The sequence below is a fragment of the Lissotriton helveticus genome, chromosome 3_1 (assembly GCF_964261635.1).
Source record: "Lissotriton helveticus chromosome 3_1, aLisHel1.1, whole genome shotgun sequence".
Taxonomy (NCBI): domain Eukaryota; kingdom Metazoa; phylum Chordata; class Amphibia; order Caudata; family Salamandridae; genus Lissotriton; species Lissotriton helveticus.
In genome coordinates, this window is record NC_136061.1 from 229,911,321 (window position 1) to 229,933,225 (window position 21,905).

At 49.1% G+C, this 21,905-nt stretch overlaps 1 protein-coding gene across 1 annotated transcript in view; it reads left to right on the plus strand.

The window, feature by feature from the left end:
* ZZEF1 (zinc finger ZZ-type and EF-hand domain containing 1) overlaps window positions 1-21,905 on the plus strand; it is a 1,627,273-nt gene that overhangs the window by 844,931 nt on the left and 760,437 nt on the right. The window contains exon 33 of the mRNA XM_078679684.1: window positions 389-518. Coding sequence (XP_078535810.1) covers window positions 389-518 — 130 coding nt within the window. The remainder of the gene's footprint in view (window positions 1-388; window positions 519-21,905) is intronic.

Consider the following 21,905-nt stretch of genomic DNA (forward strand, 5'->3'; position numbering starts at 1 on the left):
AGGAGAGGCGTAACCGATTAGACCCCAAATCTATTGTACCAAGAAGCATCAAGTGGGCGGTCAGCACTTTGTGATGTTCTCTGGGGCCATAAAAGGGAAGGCTGTGCAGGAGAGGATATTGCCGAGGTGGATAGTCCTTTGGATTAAGAACTGCTACTCACTTGCCAAAAGGTGTCTGGAGCATTCTTCAGTCAGGTTTTGAAACAGGCTGTGTTTATAATCCTAACACTGAACTTTAAACGTACTATTGAGGTTCTGAACTTCAAATTGTTTATCATTTATTATCTATAGAACATCAAATGTATATAAACCCTTTATATAATTATCTACTTTAATGTGTGCCAAGGTATAGAATAGGGTGACAATAATTTTTGGCACTTTTTATTAGTCAGTGGAATGAAGAAGAAGAAATTGCTGACTATAAACAAAACTGCGAGTGGATGGATGAGTGCCAAGATGGCATGTTTGAGACCTGGTATGAAAAGATTGCCCCAGCTGGACCTGAAAAACGCAGAAAGGTAAGACGTAGCTATCTTTATTTTGAGACATTATAGTGATTTTGTAAAATGTATAGCTAGGGTAGATGCGTACACTGATGAGATAATGGGTACAGTATATTTAAATGTTTGCTGCAATATTACCTTCTGGCTGTAATGTCAATTTTTGATGGATACTTCTAACTGCAGATTCTTCACCTTGTGAATACCCCTGGTGCCTGGATCCAGAGGCTTTTTTTATTGTTCCTGCCTGCTAGCAGGTGGCATTGTGCTGTTGCGTGTCAACTCTGTTCCACCCAGTAAATGACCCTTGAGCCACAATTAGGCACCATCCCTGTGCACTGACATAAGATCCTTTCTGCGTGTTCCGATGTGGATCCGAAACCAACTCCTTTTCCTCGCCAGTTGACAAGTCCTTTTCCTTCAAAAAAATTCTTCCTTCACTGTACAAAGGACCTAAAATCACAGATTTTAAACCTTGTAGGGGGTTGTCACAAACAAATGTCTGTGACTGATCCCCATTAACATATATTTCTCTAGTCAATGGTTGGGCCATGACTCCAGTTCATGCTCCGAGTGTGGCCTGATAAATACAAAGGCAAACCAGGACCACAAAGCTAACCTATACTCTGCTGAACATCGCTGGAAATCACAAAAAGGCTTCTTCCACTCAAAGTCTCAGATCCATTCCCGTTCAAAAGACTGATACCTCCACAGATTCTCATTGCACTTCAAGTCTTTGGGTAAGTCCAAATCATAGAAAAAACACAAGAAGTCCATGTTGGTGTCATCCCATCCTCGCCACTCTCCTTCTGGTAAGTTGTGGGGATGTGAAGTTGTCCCGTAATCTCACTCTTGGTCCTCTGCCAAGGTACTAGTTCTGCAACTGATTTCGATGCACCCTGATTTTCTGGGTCAATTGGCAACGCTACAACAAATTTAAGGATGTAAGCTTCACATCAAATGCAGCTTACAGTTTCATTCTAGTCCTCCTTTGAGGATCCTGGACCTACAAAGGCCTCCTGCCAGGTTACTGGCAACAGGCCTGCCCTCGTTGCAGGGTGTGCATTCTGAACTAGCTGCGGGCTCAGCTCCAACTCCAGAGTCAATCCCACGCTTGGCGCCCTGATCCACACCAGTTTCTGTTGCGTCAACACTTGCACCAATGAACCCGGAAGAGGATATCAGCCTATAGTTCTGTCTGACTCTGACACTGTCCTAGTCTTAAACAGAGCAGTGTGCAAGTTCAGGTCCAGTGCACTTTGCCCACATTTGTTCTGATTCAGACAAGATAATTCCTTTGTGAAGAGATCGCCCTCCAGTACTCCAACAACTCTTTTGGCCGGAGTTTGATCAGAGCCAACCTGCATTTGATGATGGCGGTGGGCATGATTTTTCTGCACAATACAATATGAAACTTTCCGGATGAACCTAGAGGCAAGTTTAATGGCTTTGTGTCCTGACACCACCCTGGTGTTTACCCATGGTTCTTCTGCGGATGAGTAGGCATCAATAGCCATGGTTATTAGAAGGGCAGCTCAAGTCTGCAACTACCTTTTATTGAACGTGATTGTAGGGGGTCTCACGAAGTGGACACTCTTCTTCTCAACCTCTTTTACCATTTAACAAGGCACTTACTAGTACCTTCATGGGCACTTGGGCAAAATTGTGTCTGTTGCAAGAACAAGGGGCACTGTTAAAGGTTATTACCCTTTCAGCCTTTTTGTGCTTTCTGGACCAGTGGTCCTTATTTAAATCACCTTTTGTGATGCGATGCACTTTCTTAAAGGTCTTGTTTCATATGTTTCCACTCAAGTCCTTTGTGATGCAGCAGTGAAACCTTAATTTGTTTATCACTTTCTGTATGTGTACCCCATTTGAGGTGATACACCGCTGTTCCTTTTATCTACTGAATCTCAAAACACTGTTTCTCATAAGTGAGCTATAAGCTATGCCTGTTCATCTACCGTACATCACCAGGTGCTGTGGTGTAATGTCTTTTTATATTGCACAATCCATCACTTTTCCAGCATTCTGTGCTCCACCACACTCTTTGAAAGAGCAGGAGACCCCTCACCTTTTGGACCCCAAAAGAGCCTTGAGCTTTTACATCGATCATGCCAAGGAATATCAGGTAAACGATAAGCTGTTTGTGGGGGGTTGCTGGAGCAAAAACAGGGTAAATCAGTGCCGAAAAGGACCATATCAAGGTGGATAGCCTCCAGGAGGTTCGAGGGCCCATTTGACCGGAGTCAAGGCTTTTACCCTTGCATTGGATTGCACAATATTGTCTTGGACATCTGTGAGGCCGCGATGTGGGCATCAGTTCATAAGTTCACAAAGCACTGCTGCCTTGAAAGGCAGGTCTTGCTGGAGGGGAACTTGTTTGGTCCTGCAGAACATTTTGGTTTGAGACGTTCCACTGTCATGTATTCCTATAGGTTCTGAATCGATCCCCCTATTCCTGACCCTATTCTGGTTAAACTAACTATCAAGTTAACTAACAGTCAGCCCATGAGGCAAGAAAAGCCCCCATGATGCAGATACCGTTATCTGACGCAGTCACACTACGGCACAGGAACGTGTTATCTGATTAGGTCATAACGCTTGAGATCTAATTAGACAAGCGACATTCCTCCAGCCCCTGATAAGGCATACGACGTTCTCATAACAAATCAAACCTATGACAACCTGGAAAATCCGAGCGGCCATTGTTTTGATTTCACAGAGAACTTCAGTAAAAGAATGTGCTAACGAGCAAGTCGTATGACATCTTTATTGACGTATCTATGTCCATCCTTACGTCAATCTCGGCACCTTTAAGGTATAAATATTGCCGATCTTGCCCTATGCAAACACACGCGTGGTGACAAGACGGAGCAGCCATACTTGCCGAAGCCGAGAGCAGAAGCAGACCCCGCTGGCGCAGCCCCGCCTTCCTGACGCGCTGAGAGACGCGCTGCTATCTCAAGCCGAGAGACCCAGCACCGGCGTTTCTGGGCAGCCCTCGCAGGCAGCCTGGAATATCGAGAGCAGAGAAAGAGATACAATTCCTCATTCATCCTAACTTCCAGGTACAGAACTGAATAACCCCTCACAGAGAATTCTTTAGTTATTCACTTGGCAAAAACAAACTTAACTTAAACTGTAACTTTCTATTCCCGCCCACGCATTAGACTTAGGTCAGGTACACGGGGTAGGCGTATTTAGAAACACCAGTTGAGTACGTTTAGTCAAATGTATATGTGTATGTAAATATATTTTAATCATTTTAAACATCATATGGCTCAGAAACCATATCAATGTTTTTACATTATTATTTTATACTATTGCTTTTAATGTATGCACTTTACTTAACTATAAGTATTGCAATAATATCGATCCATTTCTCTTGTACGAGAAAAGAGACTGATCAATAAATAACACCTTTTTATTGAACACGCCCGTCTCTTCCTTTTCTCTACAATCTGATGAGACTAAGAATGCACGTACTGACTGAGTAAAATAATTGCCTTGTGCTCACACGACTCTCGAGATTGACTCTTGATTAGGGGAGAGCAAAGTTGTCATGTTCTATGGTTGTCAGAAACTAAATCCCTTCTTGTCTAATCAGGGAAGTTAATTCCTCCTTGAACATTCGAGAAAGTTTCTAGCGAACTCTGAGCTACGCTGGCAAACCCAAAAATTAAGTCTAGTATCGACAGTAGTAGACCTAGTTAACGTCTGGTCTAGGCCTTTACTGCTGTAGGTATTATTCCAATGCGCAGAGCCTATTGGGAAAATAGGAGCTACACTACACCACAGCCTTCCCACCTTAGGAGATACTGCTTTGGCATCTTTTCACGAGGTGTGGAATCTGCAGTTAGAAGTATCCATCAGAAGAACAAGTTACTTACCTTTAGTAATGCACTTTCTGGTGGATACTCTATCTAACTGTAAATTCTTCACCTTCCGCCCACCTCCCCATTCTATAGAATTGACTTTTTCTCCACCTGTGAAAACGACCCAATTTACAGATTTGCTTATTGTCACACCATACTGATGTCAGTGCCAGGGTGGCACTTGAATGTGGCTCCGGCGTCCATTCTGGGGCAGCAGGTATCGATGCAGCACTGTACGATACCACCTGCTGCCAAACATAAGCAATCCTGAGAAAAATCTCCAGATCCTGTCTGGCGCCTGGGGATATTCACAAGATGAGAAATCTGCGTTAGACAGAGTATCCACCAGAAAGTGTGTTACCAAAGATAAGTAACTTATTCGTACACCGCTATACTGAAAATGAATGCGGTTATAAAATTAAGATCGAGCCTATGCTTATTTAGTGGGAAAAGAGGTGTAATTTTACCAAAATTGGTGCTTTCCATCCTCTGCTGGATGCTTAAACAAAGAGAAGTTGTTTCTTATGGTTAATGATAAAGGCAATGTCACCCAAGTACCTTCAGAAGGTGTAAGTGATCAATGCGAAACTAACAAAAGTAAAGCAGTCACTGCTGCACAATTAACAAGCATTAGAAATGCAATAGGTATCACTTTTTTTGAGTTTGAGCAATTGGTGTTGTAAATGACAATGTCTTTTACACTTGTGTTATGGAGTAGATATATGTGGTTTGAGTGAAATTATGTGGGTGGGATTGGAATTGTTATTGGGTAATTGTGTGGCGTGGAATTCCGTGAAGTGGATTTGTGTAGTGTAAATATGTGGTATGGTGTGCAGTGGAATTATGTGTATATTAAGTGATGTAGAGAAAAATTGTGTAGAGTATGGTGGCATAGAATGGTGCTGCTTATTTTGCAGTGGAGTCGAGCAGAGTGGTGTAGATTGTAAAAGAGTGGCTTAGAGTGGTGTAGTATGCAGTGTTGTGGCGTATAGTAGACTGTTTTAAAGTAGAGTGAAGTGGTTTAGAGTGGAGTGGTAAAGAGTAGAGTGGATTGGCGTAAAATGCAGTGCCATAGAAAGCAGTTTTACAGAGTAGAATTGGTGTCCCTAGTACTTCAGTATTCACTGGCCTTTGTCCCTATATACAAACATGCACAGACAATAGACGGTCATGCATGTACACACTGCTAACACTACTTCATTCATACACAATCGGAGCGCCTACATGCATTCATGAAAGGAGATGCAGACATTCATATATGAGGGAATGTGTCCTAGGGAGCAAATTGCTGCCTTGTGGTTCTGGAACCTCCGGTTTGAATTCCAGCCTTTGTGCTAGACTCAAAATCGTATGGTTGTGGGCAAATCACTTAATATTCCTGTACCTAAAATGTGTTACAATGTATTTGTGTCATCCCCACTTGATGTACACGATCTTGTACATCGTCTCTAGACTCTTCACATAATGGTATTTATAGAGTGCTCTGTTGCTTCACAGCTAGGTTTGCGCTATATAAATGCCTACACATGCATACATATGATTTAGGCTTCCACAACTACACGTGGCAGAGGCTCTAACATGCATAGAGCAATGAGGCTGGCTGCTACGTAGATACATAACTGAAGAAGTAACATATATAGAAGACTGAGGCTTCTGCTTGCATACATGACATCCAGTGCTATATTCATACATGAGTGAGGCTGTTACATGCATATCTCATGTACCGCAATTATATCTGGACCTACTATGTGCACACATGACTTAAGCTGCTATGTGCATATATGACTCAAGCTGCTATGTGTACTCCTAACTCAAGCTGCTTAAAGCACACATGACTGATGCCGCCTTATGCGTACACGGGTGAGGTCGAACAGAGGTTGCAGTGAGGCTGCTTTATACATCAATCATAATCAGTGGCATCTTGTACATCCTAGACTTGGCACCGGAACCTCTTCACACACTGAAAGTAGGTGTGTTAGTGGAGATGGAACCCCAGGCTCACAGTGCTTGCCAGCCCACACACGCCTGTGCAGCTCTGCAGGCAGCTTTGCAATGTCCAACAAGCCCTCTGCATCACCTCAGCTTTTGAAATATGTAAACCAAGACAGTGGTGTTGCTTAAACTGATGTACCCCACCCGTAGACAAAACATGGCGAACTGCCCCTAATATTTCACAAAAGCAGATTTTGCCCAACTATGCAAAGGCCTTGGGCTAAATGGGGACCCTTTTGACACCTGCCTCTCTCACACTACGCCATGGGGGGGTACGAAGGCCTATGTTACGCCCTGGCAGCAGGTGCACTGCGCCTTACGTCTGAAAAAAGCTTCTCTGCTGGGAGAGCTCTAATGTCCTTAAGCTTCTGCTTAATACATTTATGTTTCACCTTTTTTGCTCCATGTCTAACTTCACGGGTTTTAACAGCTTTTCTGATGTTTAATGTTAATAGAGACGCTCTGAAAGTGATATATATCGTCAGTATAAATGTAATCAAAAAATGTTCACAATACCGAAAGGGTGGCCAGTTAATAACGTTGCTGAACTTCAACTTATAGTCGCTGATCTCAGTAAAGGTTGGAGCATGAACGGTCTTTTAGGATAGTTCCAGGATCGGGCCAGATCTGTTCATCAGGCAGGGTTGTTCCAGCTGAACTCGAGCCTGGGAGAACTGGGAAAGCAAAAAGAATAACTCTGTTCTTTGAGGCTATGCAACTGAGGAGGATAAGCTGCGTTTGAAGGGACAAGTCTGTAAGATCAGCATCTGTGTAACATGTGAGAGAGTTTCTGCTGGTGTAGACTCTAGATTGCAGCATCTGCCCAGTAGAGGAATACATGCATGTGCTGTCAGATCCATGTGAGCAGAGGGACAGCACTGCTGCCAAAAGCTTAAGGTTTCAAAATCAATGTAAATTGACAGCTGCCCAACCTGTGAATGTGTAAGATCACTAAGCATGTATTAAAAGCAAAACAATGGCAACAACCAATGATAAATAACCTATCTGAAAGAAACAGGTTAGTATTAGATTTCTTACCTTAGAACATGGGTACTCACAAACTTTATCTCGGGGGCCAAATTTACAGTTTGGTTTGTGTCCAAGGGCCGCACCGGTAGGGGTGGGGTCAGTGGGTAAGGGGGCGGGGCTAGAGCAACAAAACAAACTGACCATGAGGTTGATCACAGGTCCCTGCAGGAGACGTCTTCGTCCACTGAGCCACCAGACCCGGCATACACACATCTCTCTCTCTCTCTCTCTTTCTCTCTCTATCTCTCTCTGTCTCCCTCCCTCTCTCTAGCACGCTTTCTCTCTCCCTCCCTCTCTCCCTCTCTCCCTGTCTCCCTCTGTCTCACTCACTCTGACCGTCTCACTCACTCTCTCTCACTCCCTATCACTCCCTCTCTCCCTGTCTCACTCACTCTGACTGTCTCACTCCCTCTCTCTCTCTCTCTCTCTCTCGCTCTCTCCCTCTCTCTCCCCCTTTCCCTCCCTCCTCTTCCCTCTCCCTCCCTTTCCCTCCCTCTCACTCCCTCTCACTCTTTCCCTCCCTCTCACTCCCTCTCACTCTCTTTCCCTCCCCTCACTTCCTTTCCCTCCCTCTCACTCCCGTTCCCTCCCTCACACTCCCTTTCCCTCCCACTCACTCCCTCCCCGTCTCCCTCCCTTTCCCTCCCTCTCATCTCACTCCCTTTCCCTCCCTCTCACTCCCTCTCCCTCGCTTACCCTCCCTCACTCACTCCCTCTCCGTCTCACTCCCTTTCCCTCCCTCTCACTCCCTTTCCCTCCCTCTCACTCCCTTTCCCTCCCTCTCACTCCCTTTCCTTCCCTCTCACTCCCTTTCCCTCCCTCTCACTCACTCCCTTCCCTCCCTCTCACTCCCTCTCTTCTCTCCCTCTCACTCCCTCTCCGTCTCCCTCTTTCCCTCCCTCTCACTCCCTCTCCGTCTCACTCCCTTTTCCTCCCTCTCACTCCCTCTCCCTCTCTTCCCTCCCTCTCACTCCCTCTCCCCTCTTTCCCTCCCTCTCACTCCCTCTCCGTCTCACTCCCTTTTACTCCCTCTCCTCTCTTCCCTCCCTCTCACTCCCTCTCCGTCTCCCTCTTTCCCTCCCTCTCACTCCCTCTCCGTCGCACTCCCTTTCCCTCCCTTTCCCTCCCTTTCCCTCCCTCTCACTCCTCTCACTCCCTCTCACTCCCTCCTCTCCCTCTCCTCTCCTCCTTCCTCTCCCCTCCCTCCTCTCCCCCCTCCCTCTCCCTCCCTCCCTTTCCCTCCTTCTCACTCCCTCTCCCTTTCCCTCCCTCTCACTCCCTCTCCCTGTCCGTCTCCCTCTCTTTCCCTCCCTCTCACTCCCTTTCACTCCCTTTCCCTCCCTTTCCCTCCCTCTCCCTCCCTTTCCCTCCCTCTCACTCCCTCTCCCTCCCTCCCTCCCTGTCTCCCTCCCTCCCTTTCCCTCCCTCTCACTCCCTCTCCGTCTCCCTCCGTCTCCCTCCCTTTCCCTCCCTTTCCCTCCCTCTCTCTCCCTCTCTCTCCCTCCCTCTCACTCGCTCTCCGTCTCACTCCCTTTCCCTCCCTCTCACTCCCTTTCCCTCCCTCTCACTCCCTTTCTCTCCCTCTCACTCTTCCCCTCTTTCCCTCCCTCTCACTCCGTCTCACTCCCTTTCCCTCCCTTTCCCTCCCTCTCACTCCCTCTCACTCCCTCTCACTCCCTTTCTCTCCCTCTCACTCCCTTTCCCTCCTTCTCACTCCCTCTCCCTCCCTTCGTCTCCGTCTTCGTCTCCCTCCCCTTCCCTCCCTCTCACTCCCTCTCCCTCCCTCTCCCTCTCTTTCCCTCCCTCTCACTCCCTCTCCGTCTCACTCACTTTCCCTCCCTCTCACTCTCTCTCCGTCTCCCTCCCTCTCCGTCTCACTCCCTTTCCCTCCCTCTCACTCTCTCTCCGTCTCCCTCCCTTTCCCTCCACCTTACTCCCTCTCACTCCCCCTTACTCCCTCTCCCTCCCCCTTACTCCCTCTCTTTCCCTCTCACTCCCGCTCCCTCCCTCTCACTCCCTCTCCCTCCCTCTCTCTCCCTCTCTCTCCCTCCATCTCACTCCCTCTCACTCCCTCTCCGTCTTACTCCCTCTCACTCCCTCTCACTCCCTCTCCGCCCCCCTCCCTTTCTCTCCCTCTAACTCCCTCTCACTCCCTCCACCTCCCTTACCCTCCCTCTTACTCCCTTTCCCTCCCTCTCCTTCACTCCCTCTCCCTCCCATTCACTCCCTTTCCCTCCCATTCACTCCCTTTCCCTCCCATTCACTCCCTTTCCCTCCCTCTCACACCCTCACCGTCTCCCTCCCACTCCCTCTCCGTCTCCCTGCCTTTCACTCACTCTCCGTCCCCCTCCATCTCACTCCCTCTGTCATCTCACCCTGCCTGTGTGTCTGCCAGCGCGCGCGCGCACACACACACACACACACACACACACGCACGCGCACACACACACGCGCACGCGCACACACACACACACACACCCACCCCCACACACACACCCCCACACCCCCCCACACACCCCCACACACACACAGGTCTTTAAAAGACCATTTGCATGTTAATGAGGCTTTGATGTATTTCACGTCTTTTTAGGCCCCTGCAGCTTTACTCTGGCTATCGCTAGAATCACCCGGCCCCCACAGAGCAGCAGATTCTCTCACGCTGCTGCAGACACTCCTTATAAAAAAATTTAAAAAACAGGGGTACGATGTCTCAAGGTCCGCGGGCCGCCAGGGAAGGCTTGCCGGGCCGCTGGAGGCCCGCGGGACGTACTATGAGTACCCGTGCCTTAGAATATCCCCAGGCGTCAGTCTGGATCCGGAAACTTCTGAGTAGCAGTACCCTTGCGCGTCCCTAGGCGTCATCTGCAGCTCCGCGTCAGTCGTCGGCGTTGTTGGCGCCGGGATGACGTCGCTGGAGTACTTAAACGCCACCCTCTCGCGCTGACGTCAGTTCTTCATTTTTCCGTGCCAGCAAGCGCCGATCCGGTAAAATTGGTACCCTTTAGTAATTTTTTGACTAAACTTTTTCGATCCTTTTTGATCTGTTTTTCGAGTTGAACTACTCCATCGGTGTCGGTAGGGATGCCCGGGTTCAAACCCTGTGTCGACTGCAACCGACTGATGTCGGTTACCGACCCCCATCGCCGGTGCCTGTATTGCTTAGGGGTCGACCACGATGATAAGTTGTGCCCCGACTGCCGGGCCTTGACGTCGAAAACTAGGCGGGAGCGGTCCCATAAGCGCCTCGAGCTCCGGCAGTCGGCCGCTCGAGGTCCCGGTCCAGGAGGAGGTCGAGGGACCGGTCGCGGGGCCGGAGTCATCACAGCTCGGCGAGTCGACACAACTCGTCGGGCTCCAAGTCCTCAGGTAAGAGGCACAAGAAGTTGAAGAAGCGACACCGCTCTTCTGACTCCCCGACGCTCATGCGACGCGGCCGGGGGCTCTGCCGGAAAACCGCAGACGTCGCTGCCTGCTCCATACCCGCCGGTCCACCGGAGATCGATGCCTTCCTCATGGCCATGAGGTCGCTCACTCCTCGGTCTGGTTCGGTGGCGCCTTCGGGCCCCGCGGTCCCGACGGGAAGCCCAAGCGGGCTGGGTGCTTCGGCCCCGGCGCCATCGGGTGCTTCGGCCCCGGCGCCGTCTGCGACTTCGATCCCGACGCCGCAGGGCCCCGCCAGATTCGTTGGATCCGGGTCACCGCTGGTCGACCTAACAACCCCTTCGCCGGTGTCGACTCCTAGGGTGTCGCCCCTGATGCCGTTCCCCAGACGCCGCCGTCCTCGATTTCCCCCTCCCCCCCCCCTCGATCCGGTTCCGGCGTCGGAACGGCGTCGATCGGCGCTACATTCGACGTCGAGAGAAGTGCAATACTTCTATGATCCGGCCCCATCATTTGAACCTGAGTACCAGGAGATGGAGGGCGAGGCGGATTGGGAGGGGTCTGAGGACTCTCTGGCACAGGAGTGCCAGTCTTTTCAGGACTGGGTAGGTGAACTAGGGGAGGCCAGTGATTTGGACACTTCGCCCGACACTGGATTTGTCTCCCCTCCTACCGTGGCTACGGAGGAGGGGGCTGCCTACAGTGTGGTGTTGACGAGGGCAGCCAAGGCCTTGTCTCTTGAGCTCCCCGTCGTGGCCGTGAGGACTAACCTCCTTACTGAGGTCCTCAAACCGCAGGCAAGCTCTTCGGAACCTCTACTGCAGTTCAATGAGGCCTTAACTGACCCGCTATAGATCCCCATGTAGATAGGAAACGTGGCAGGACGCCACCGCCCGGCCCCGGGCGACCCGTGTTTCCTGTCCACCCACCCCACCCCCGAGAGCCTGGTTATTCAGGCCTCTAATACCCAGACCGCATTCCCGACAGCTCCCCCTGATCGGGAATCCAAAAGGTATGACCAGTACGGAAAAAAGATGTTCTCCTCACTTAGTTTGGGGTTGCGGTCGGTCAACACCGCTTGCCTTTTGGGCAGTTATACCCACTCTCTGTGGGACACGGTCGCGGACGAACTGCCACAATGCCCGAAGGAGCCCAGGGTTAAACTCGCCCAAGCCCTTGCGGAGGGGCGAGATGTGGCACGGTATTCCATTCGATGTGGGCTGGATACCACGGACTCGCTAGGCAGGGCAATTGCAACGACGGTGGCGGTTCGCCGCCACGCCTGGCTGAGGTCCGCCAATTTTTCGGCTGATGTCCAGAACACCCTTATGGACTTGCCGTTTGATGGCCGTCGCATCTTTGGCGACAAGGCCGACAATGCGCTTGAGCGCTTTAAGGACTCCAGGGCTACGGCCAAGTCCTTGGGCCTGTCGGCCCCACGCCAGCAAACTGCTGCCTTTCGCTCCTTTCGTGGCCAAGGAAGGGGCACCCCCACACGTCCTGCCAGCCACGGGCTTCAGACTAACATCCAGCGCGATGACTGACATGGTAACCGCCGTGGCGGTGCCAGGGAACAACGGCGAGGCCAGTACACATCCACCCCCGCAGCAACCGCCTCAAACCCTTCCTAGTCCGAGCTTTCAGGCCCATTTATCGCCAGTGGGGAGCAGGGTTCGCCATCACCTCCTCCACTGGCGCTCCATCACATCGGACAGGTGGATGCTGCAAATCGCCTGAAGGGGCAACTCCCTCCCCTTCGAGGTGACCCCTCCAGCCATGCCACCGTAATACCACCGCGTGTCGGGGGATCACTTGCAACTTCTCCAAGAGGAAGTTACGGCCTTCTTGGCCAAGGGGGCCATCGGGCGAGTTCCTGGGCAAGAAGTAGGGTGTGGTTGTTGCTCCCACTACTTTCTGGTTCTGGCAAAGGGGGCCTACGCCCTATCTTGGACCTGCGGTACGTCAACGGCTTGCCTACGCCCTATCTTGGACCTGCGGAACGTCAACGGCTTCCTCCGGAAGGAGAAGTTCAAGATGCTGACTCTGGCTCAGGTCTTAGCTGCCCTAGACCCAGGAGACTGGATGGTAGCGTTGGACTTGCAGGACACTTATTTTCACATCCCCGTCCTGCCGGCCCACCGGCGCTACCTGCGGTTCACGGTAGGCCACGAGCACTTTCAGTTTACGGTGCTCCCCTTTGGCCTTACCAGTGCCCCTCGGGTGTTCACGAAAGTGATGGCTGTGGTCGCAGCTCATCTGCGCGGAATAAGGGTGTCAGTCTTCCCCTATCAGGACGACTGGTTGTTGAAGGCGGGCTCGCCCCAGACAATCGTCAGCCACCTCCAGACTACGGCCGACCTCCTGCACCTTCTGGGGTTCTTCATCAATGTGCCGAAGTCACACCTGTGCCCCTCTCAGAAGCTCCTCTTCATCGGAGCGGTTCTAGACTCGGCGCAGTTTCGGGTTTTGCCTCCCGAACAGCGGGTTCGGGATGTTCAGGCTCTGATTCCGATCTTTCAGCCTTTATCCCGAGTCTCGGTCAGGTTGACGCTGCGGCTTCTGGGGCTGATGGCCTCCTGCATCCTTCTGGTGCATCACGCCAGGTGGCGGATGCGGGCTCTGCAGTGGGACCTGAAGTTTCAGTGGGCTCAGCATCAGGGCAACTTGTCCGACCATGTCTTGATCTCGGAGGGCACTGCAAGACAGTTGCAGTGCTGGCTCATGGACCGTGATGGGGTCAGCGGCAGATCCCTCTCCCTACCCCAACCGGAGCACGTAGTTGTGACAGACCCGTCCCTCCTGGGCTGGGGGGGGCCACATGGGAGAGGCGGAGATCAGAGGCCTCTGGTCTCCGGCGGAGTCCCAGCTCCACATCAACCTTCTGGAGCTGCGGGCGATCCTGCTTACACTGAAAGCATTCCTCCCCTCTGTCTGGGGGAGTGTAGTGCAGGTGTTCACGGACAACACCACCGCCATGTGGTACTGCGACAAACAGGCGGGGTGGGGCCGTGGACCCTGTGCCAGGAGGCTCTGCGCCTCTGGCAATGGCTGGAACATCAGGGCGTGACCCTGATGGTTCAACACCTGGCAGGTTCCCTAAACGCCAGGGCGGGCAAAATCAGCCGTCTGTGCATGATGGATCATGAATGGCGTCTGAACTCGGACATGGCGCAAGGTCTTTCAGCAGTGGGGAGAGCCTTGGTTAGATCTATTCGCCAAAGAAGAGAACACTCAATGTCATCAGTTCTGCGCATTGGAATTTCCAAGGCGGCACTCGCTCGGAGACTCTTTTCGTCGCGAGTGGAGCTGCGGTCTGTTGTACGCCTTACCGCCTATACAACTTCTGTCCAGAGTGCTGAAGGAGATCAGGCGCGACCGGGCCCAAGTCATCCTTGTGGCTCCAGACTGGGCACGAAGATACTGGTATCGCGAGCTACTCAGCATGTCAGTCGATCCCCGATTTGTCTGCTTCTTCAGGAGGCCCTTCTGTTGCAGCAGCAGGGGACAGTCCTCCACCCGAACCTGTCCAGCCTCCACCTTCATGCGTGGAGATTGAGCGGCGACAGTTGAGGCCATTTGACTTGCCTCCTGAAGTCTGCGATGTGATTCTGGCAGCCAGGCGTCCACAAAATCGGTATATGCCTGCAGGTGGAACAAATTTGTGGCATGGTGCACAGCAAAGGCTGTGGATCCACTCTCTGCCCCCTTTCTGAGGTTCTCCTCTTTCTTCTTTCTCTTGCCCAGCAGGGCTCTGCTCTGGGCACTCTTAAGGGCTACCTCTCTGCCATTTCCGCCTTCTTAAGGCTCCCTGATCAGCCCTCTCTTTTCAAGTCCCCAGTTGTAAATAGGTTCTTGAAGGTCATCACTCATATGTTTCCCCCTGTTCCTTTCGTGATGCCTCAGTGAGACTTGAATCTTGTTCTCACTTATCTGATGTGCGCTCTCTTTGAGCCACTTCACAACTGTGGTCTTCGTCTCTTAAGACTGCATTCCTTGTTGCCATCACCTCTGCCAGGAGATTGAGTCAGCTCCAGGCTCTTTCTTCACAACCTCCTTTCCTTTCTGTCCTTCCGGACAAGGTTGTGTTGTGGACGCGACCCTCTTTCCAACCCAAGGTAGTCACAGCCTTCCACATCGGGCAGTCCATCACCTTGCCCACCTTCTTTCCGCCTCCGCATCCCTCAAAAGAGGAAGAGAGGCTTCACCGTCTGGACCCAAAATGTGCGCTCTCATACTATCTGGATCGCACACGCCAGTTCCGGGTGGATGACCAACTCTTTGTTGGTTACGTGGGCGCTAAGAAGGGACGGGCGGTGCACAAACTGACCATTTCTCTATGGGTCGTTTTGTGCATCAAGGCTTGTTATTCACTGGCTAAAAATGAGCCTCCTGTGGCCATTCCACTCGGGCCACGGCGGCTACTACAGCCATGGGTCGGGGAGTCCCCTTGCAGGACATCTGTCAGGCAGCTACGAGGGCCTCGCTGCACACGTTCGCAAGACACTACTGCCTTGACAGCTAAGTCCGGAGAGATTGCTTTTTCGGCCGTTCCGTTCTCCAGGACTTTCTGGTGTGATTATTGGTTCGCAGACCCACCACCGGGGTTGGTATTGCTGGGGTATCTATTCTAAGGTAAGGAATCTAATACTAGCCTGTTTCTTTCAGATGCACAAGTTACTTAGCTTTGATAACGATATATATATAAGAAAAATTGCGAGGAAGAACATCACGCCGACTGAACCGGCACTTCCCAATCCCGCGCTCAGACCTCTGAGGAGACGCGGCCGAAATAAGCTCCCGATCCTGGGCAGCCAATCCATCTACCCCCTCCAGAGCGCCTTATCAAGGCTTTACCCCCTCCCGCCAGCTCGCTCACTTCGAACACACCGGGGTCCTCCCATTGGCAATAGAGGCTTACAACTAATAGGCATTATTTAATGTCCTGATGATGGTCCCCATGATTAATTAGTGGGACCGAAACGCCGTCGACCTTTATGTGCACCTTATGCAAAACGTAAACCATGTGTTATGTGTATGTGAAGGTGCCCGCTTGAATTTTCTGTGCATTTGTAAACTACAGAAATCCGCTGCTTTTGCCTAAAAAAAGCCCTGTTCTGTTCCTTGTTTTCTTCACTGTACTGATCTGTATGTGCTTGGGTACAGGATTGTGCCCCACTACTGTGATTTGTTGAAGGAATCCTTTTCCGTGCATCTATCATTAAGTAAAGATTGAGACCTCTGTCCGGCTGGAAATGTCAAATTTAATATAGAATCGATTGGGTCTATATTTATTGCTTCTGAACATTTCTTGTGCATGGGACCATTGTTGTTTTGAAAAATTATGTTCCCCGAGGTCCTGTGTGGACTTGTTTGGGGTCCCCTTGTTGACCTTAATATAATATATATTCAGAACTATAGTAGCGCGTCTTACCGTGCGCGAACGTCGCGTTGGAGTGTCCCGGGAAAGTGGAGTGTGAGCCGCTGCGCACAGACTCTTTCAGAAGAAAGGGACAACAAGAAAGCATGTACTATTGATGGGAAGGAACTGCACCCCACAAGAGGCCCCTCCCCAGGCGTCTTTATCCAAATGTGCCCCGGCCTGGAAAACAACCTAGCTGCATAATAGTACAGAACTTGCATAATTATGTAGAGACATACATATTCATGATCAACAATAGGCTTTTATACATTTCACATTTCCTGCATACAAATCTGTACACCATACAATGGCATATTTTTCATACATGTCGTCTAGGTGTGCATCTCTGTGTTTGCATCCCTTAGAATAGTTAGCCTGCAATCGAATCATGTTAAACACAACTTCTGTAGATGCGTCTGATTCTCAATCTGACCTCCTATCCTGTGCTACACACGCACAACAAACTCAAACTTTAAGCATGCTCACCTTGTGCGTGCGGACATCAATAAACAAAACATTAAGTGCGCCAAATACAATTAAATAACTAAACGTAACTAGTAGAGAACTTTCCAGCTTCAGTTTATTTTCCTCAGTGAATGCCTTATTCAATGTACCAAGTTGCTTAAGCAGTTTTTTTTCCAGAAACATAGTGGATTTTCTTGTTTCACGCAAGCTTCTCCTGAAGTTGCCTGCAGCTCAAGCTAAAACACGTTTTATTTATTTTCCTCAGTGAATGCCTTATTCAATGTACCAAGTTGCTTAAGCAGTTTTTTTTTCAGAAACATAGTGGATTTTGTTGTTTCACGCAAGCTTCTCCTGAAGTTGCCTGCAGCTCAAGCTAAAACACGTTTTATTTAACAGTAAATAGAGTCAATAGTTGGATGATGTATTCTCTGAATACAGAACTTTTTGTTCAAAACATGTATGTGATTTCAAATGATCTGTGACCTGCGGCTCCCTGTTTATTGCTTTTGCTACCACGTAGTGTACTTACTGTATAATGCAGGCTGACAACATTTAAAAAAAGCTGTCAGACCAGTTACAGGAAATAGCATTGTGTTTTTGAGACTATCCACTGAAAAAACAAGCGCGGTCCCGAAAGTGAAAGAGGACCGCGCTGCAGCCGGAGCATGGGGATCTCTTGTGTTTATGGGGCCATGTGTTTTTAAACACATGGCCCCATAAAGATAAGAAAGTGCTATGCGACAGCAGCAAAGCAGGTGACCCAGTCCGGCTCGGAGGCAAAAAGGACGTCAACCAAAAACCCTAATTTCCAATGGCAGGTCACCGTTTAGCATAAACGGTGATGCCAGCCAATGGAAATTAGTGGCGGGGCTTAACGCCCTTTTCTGAAAATCCTCATTCACAATAAATCTCGCCGAGGCGAGTAGTGCTTTGCCCTGCAAAGCCACTAGAGACCTAAAAAGGCCACACGGAGGGCATCGATGGGGGAGGGATGAGGTAGGGAGGGAGAACAATGGAGAAAGCGTCCGCAGATTTCTTATTTATTTAACAGAGTGTCCAGTGGGAGGAGGGGGGGCGGGGGGAATAAATTGAAGTTGGCAGCTGCTTGAATTACGCGGTCGGAGACTGTTAAAAGCAGGGACCGGCCGAAACAGCACAGCAGACTATGTGCATGTGTTACTGTACGGACGACGAGCTCCGGTCAGATAAATAGGCTTCTCGCCTTCCCTAGTAACCAAAACAGACCCCAAGCACATTGAGCAGCGCTTGCACCGAGCACTTAGAAGTAACTGTGTTTTATGCGCATGGAGCAAGGGGCGGCAGAGAGGGTAGAAATTTTACCCCACGGGCGATGCTTGTGGCATGCCACCTCATGCGAAGGAGCCCCCGGGGCACGCTGAAGCCTTTTCATGTACACTGTGTGTGCACACCTCCATTTGCACATGTGTAGCAGAGTTTTCTGCACAACTATGAAGTTGTTCCTAGCTCTGCATATTTCGCTACATTCTCACCAACAATTTCATAAAATGTGCACAGCCAAATGATGAAAAATGTAAGTTGCACAAATGCGACATGGTAAAGTTGGGCCTGTGCACAAGCTGAGCATTAGCAAAGGGATGGTGCACGAGCCGAGGATGAAGTCCCAATGCTGCCTTCTGTGTCCCGTGTCTGCTCAGGATATCTGCATACTTAGTACACCGACAGAAGAGAGAAGACACAGGAGCTTGCCTCATGGTAAACTATGCCGTCAGTGCACACCCTGTGGACTCTCTGGGCTATCCAGGTCCATGCATGTTGGGGTGCAGTCCCAGCTGAACACCCCATACGTTCAACTGCCTGACGCCTCTGTCCCAAAGTACACGCACAGTTCTACACTTGTGACTTTAACCTACGACCGCAGGCTCCAAATGAGCACACCATTTACACAAAGTGTCCTGGTAATATTTGCATTTTATTTACCTCAGTGAAATTAAGAAAACATGTTTATTTTAGAGAACCCACCATTTTTTTCATTAAAACTTAAAACACTGAATCTGCGTTTTGCGAAAAGGCATAATCCCAAATGTGGGCCTCTTTTTTAGGATGCCAGGCCAATTTTTGATCCCAATCCATCCCTGTATGTATGCAAAACTCTTCTGTGTAAAAGCTACATGAAGGGCATGAATGGGTGCAGAGTGGAAACAATGGACGAAGCACCCGCCTATTTCTTCTTTAATTAATAGAGCAACCATATTATGAAGCGTGGCGTCCGTGCAGTGGGGGGAGGGTGCAGGGGAAATGGCTAGAAGCATATTTACCACACGAAATGGTCTGAAAGTAACCAAATATTTTTAAGTAAACATGTTAATATATTCAATATAAATAAAAGGTACCTGATATGCATACAAAACTCTTCAGTGCATACTTTTTAGTTTAATTACGTTGCGACCCGCACCCGGGGTAGGTTCACGGATCTTTCCTCTTTCTCCTTCCCATGGCTGGGTTTCGAGCATGAAAGTGGTGAAGGTGGGTGGGTGTTGGGCAGCTGCAAAAAGCATTGGCTGAAACCGGATTTGAGGTAGCACAGTGTGTGCTGCGATGAACAGATTAACAGAAGGTGAGGACTGCCCCAATATGGCAAATTAAAAATAAGAAAAGGTGGGACATGCAGTAACTGTTAACCATTTGCAGGCTACCATTTTGTAATGACGCAGACAAAAGCCAGTCCAAAGAGGTAGGAGAGAGTCCGACTCCACAAAGTACTTAAAGCAGATCGCCTGACAGCTCAAGCGCTGTATGCTCGACCTAAAAAGGGCTATCACCCATTTTCTAACCAGTTTTGAGCCCAAGGATGTTAAATTCCTTCCACTAAGAGGCTATTTTCCCCTCATGCCATGACAAAGTGAACCCTATTGCCCTACTCAGGGAGAGTAGGTAATATCACTGTACCAGCAATGTAAAATTTGTAGGCATGAACACACCTAGTTAGTATGAGTCTGTATTGTTTTCTGAACCATCACAAAGAAATAATGCTCCCCTATTCAGACTTGGCACACCCAGATAGAGTGCCACAGGCATTGACATTAAAAATCCATAGATCTAGTGAAAGATAGACCCAGAATGTGCCAGAAAACCACTTCGCTGGAGAGAAAAAGATAGATGAATTTAAAGAGAGAAAGCTCTAGGGTGAACTAAGATCTCTCCTTTTCACACCAACTATTGCAAAGAAATTTACTCCGGACAGTTAAGACCTCTCTATACTACAGAGGATAAAAAAAACAAATAATTTGAATCCAAATTAATCTTATTATTTTGCTGTATTTCACTCTGGTAGACACAAATGTTCCTATCCACATCTTTATATCAGTCATTTGCCTCTTGCAAACATCATATCTTAACTCCTTTGCACCCTCTTTTCACTCTCTCATTCTGCATGTACTTACTTTCATCTCCTCCACTTCACCCCCCACCCTCTTATGCAACCCACCCACTCAGCAGTAAGCACAGCATTTTCTTTTTCTTTGTCAATTATTGGACAGTTGTGCACCTCTTTCACACACAATTACAAATAATACCTTTGAGATCATATTTCTGTGCACACTTCAGAGAGGGCAAGGACAGGATGTGAATGTGTTCTTACTCTCTTGATGCCTCACGTACAGGCACAGTGAGAAACTCGCACTGCTTTAGGAATCTATTTCAAATCTCTAAATTTCTCTCGCCATCAAAAATACGCGCCCTCTACCTGAAGTCAAGAAAAGTACAACATCTGGAATAATCAAATACTCCTAGGGAATGCAAGATAGAGTAAAACATGAATTGTAAACTGGGACTGTGTCACAGAAAGAGTTTTTACTGTCACTGTTGAGGAATCAGTAAACGTCCTTGCCGGTAAAATCTGATAGACTTCTAGCCGCAAATTCCTTATCTTAGCATATTTCCCAGTGTTAGACCTGTCATCCTTAGGGTGGTCTTCCTCCCAACGTTTTGCCTACCTCCTCAATTTTTCTGACCTCGTTTTTGCTGGCATTAGAACTCTGCACACTTTACCACTGCTGACCAGTGCTAAAATGCATGTGAATTTTCCCTATTACCTACAAGTCCCTAGAAAAATGATACCACATGTGCCCATTAGTGGGTCTGCAGCACTGGTTGTGCCACCCACTTCAGTAGCCCTTTAAATATGGCTCATGCCTGCTGTTGCAGAACCTTTGGGTGCAGTTCTAAACTGCCTTTTCGACCTGGTGAAGTAAACCTGTTGCCTGGCTCAAATCTTCCTTTTTAAAACATATAAGCCATCCCTAAGGTAGGCCCTGGACAGCCCAGAGGGCAGGGTGCAATGTACTCAAAACGTAGGACGTGTCCTTTTATTTTTTACCTGATCTTTTAGGTTTTACCTGTCCTGGTAGTGAAAAACTCTTCAATTCATTTTTCACTACTGCAAGGCCTGTCTCTACTATAGGCTAAGATTGAAGTTGCCATATTACATTTTGTAAGTGTCCTTTTAGGTTTTACCTGTCCTGGTAGTGAAACACTCTTCAATTCATTTTTCACTACTGCAAGGCCTGTCTCCACTATAGGCTGACATTGAAGTTGCCATATTACATTTTGTAAGTCTAATTTCCAAATGGGAAGAGATAATTGGTTCATGTTTGGAGTCTCTAAAATCCTAATTTAAAATCCTAACTTATGGTAAAAGTTGGATTTTAAACTACAGTTTTGAAAATGCCACTTTTAGAAAGTAGGCATTTCCTTTCCTTAGCCATTTGGTGCCTGTAGCCTGTCTTTGTTGGGCTTTGTGTATTCCTCCTAGACAGCCACACACAATGGGAGCTTAAGTGTAAGTGGATGGGCTATCACTGGCAGGATGGGAAGGAGGAGCTGGTCCCAGCCTCACTTACACCTCAATAGGCTGTGTCCTGTCTACACACAAAGGGACCTAACGACCCTGCATTGCCACCTCAGCCAGCTTGGAGTCAAGGCAGGGGAGGCAGGATATTCCTTGCACTTCACAGCCACTGTCTAGAAGCTTCTCCCACCTTCCAGAACCAGGACACCAGTGTATAAAAGAAGGACCTCAGGTACCAATACTTCAGTACATTTATGCACCTGTGGAAACTCTGCCAGGAAGGAGGACTCTTGTTCTGCTACAGTAACTGCCATGCTGCTGGGCTGCTATTCTGAAGGAGCTGCTGCCTTGATGTGCTGACATGCTGCCCTCTTGCCTGGTGAAGAGGACTAGACCTGAAAACTCCCTCTTGA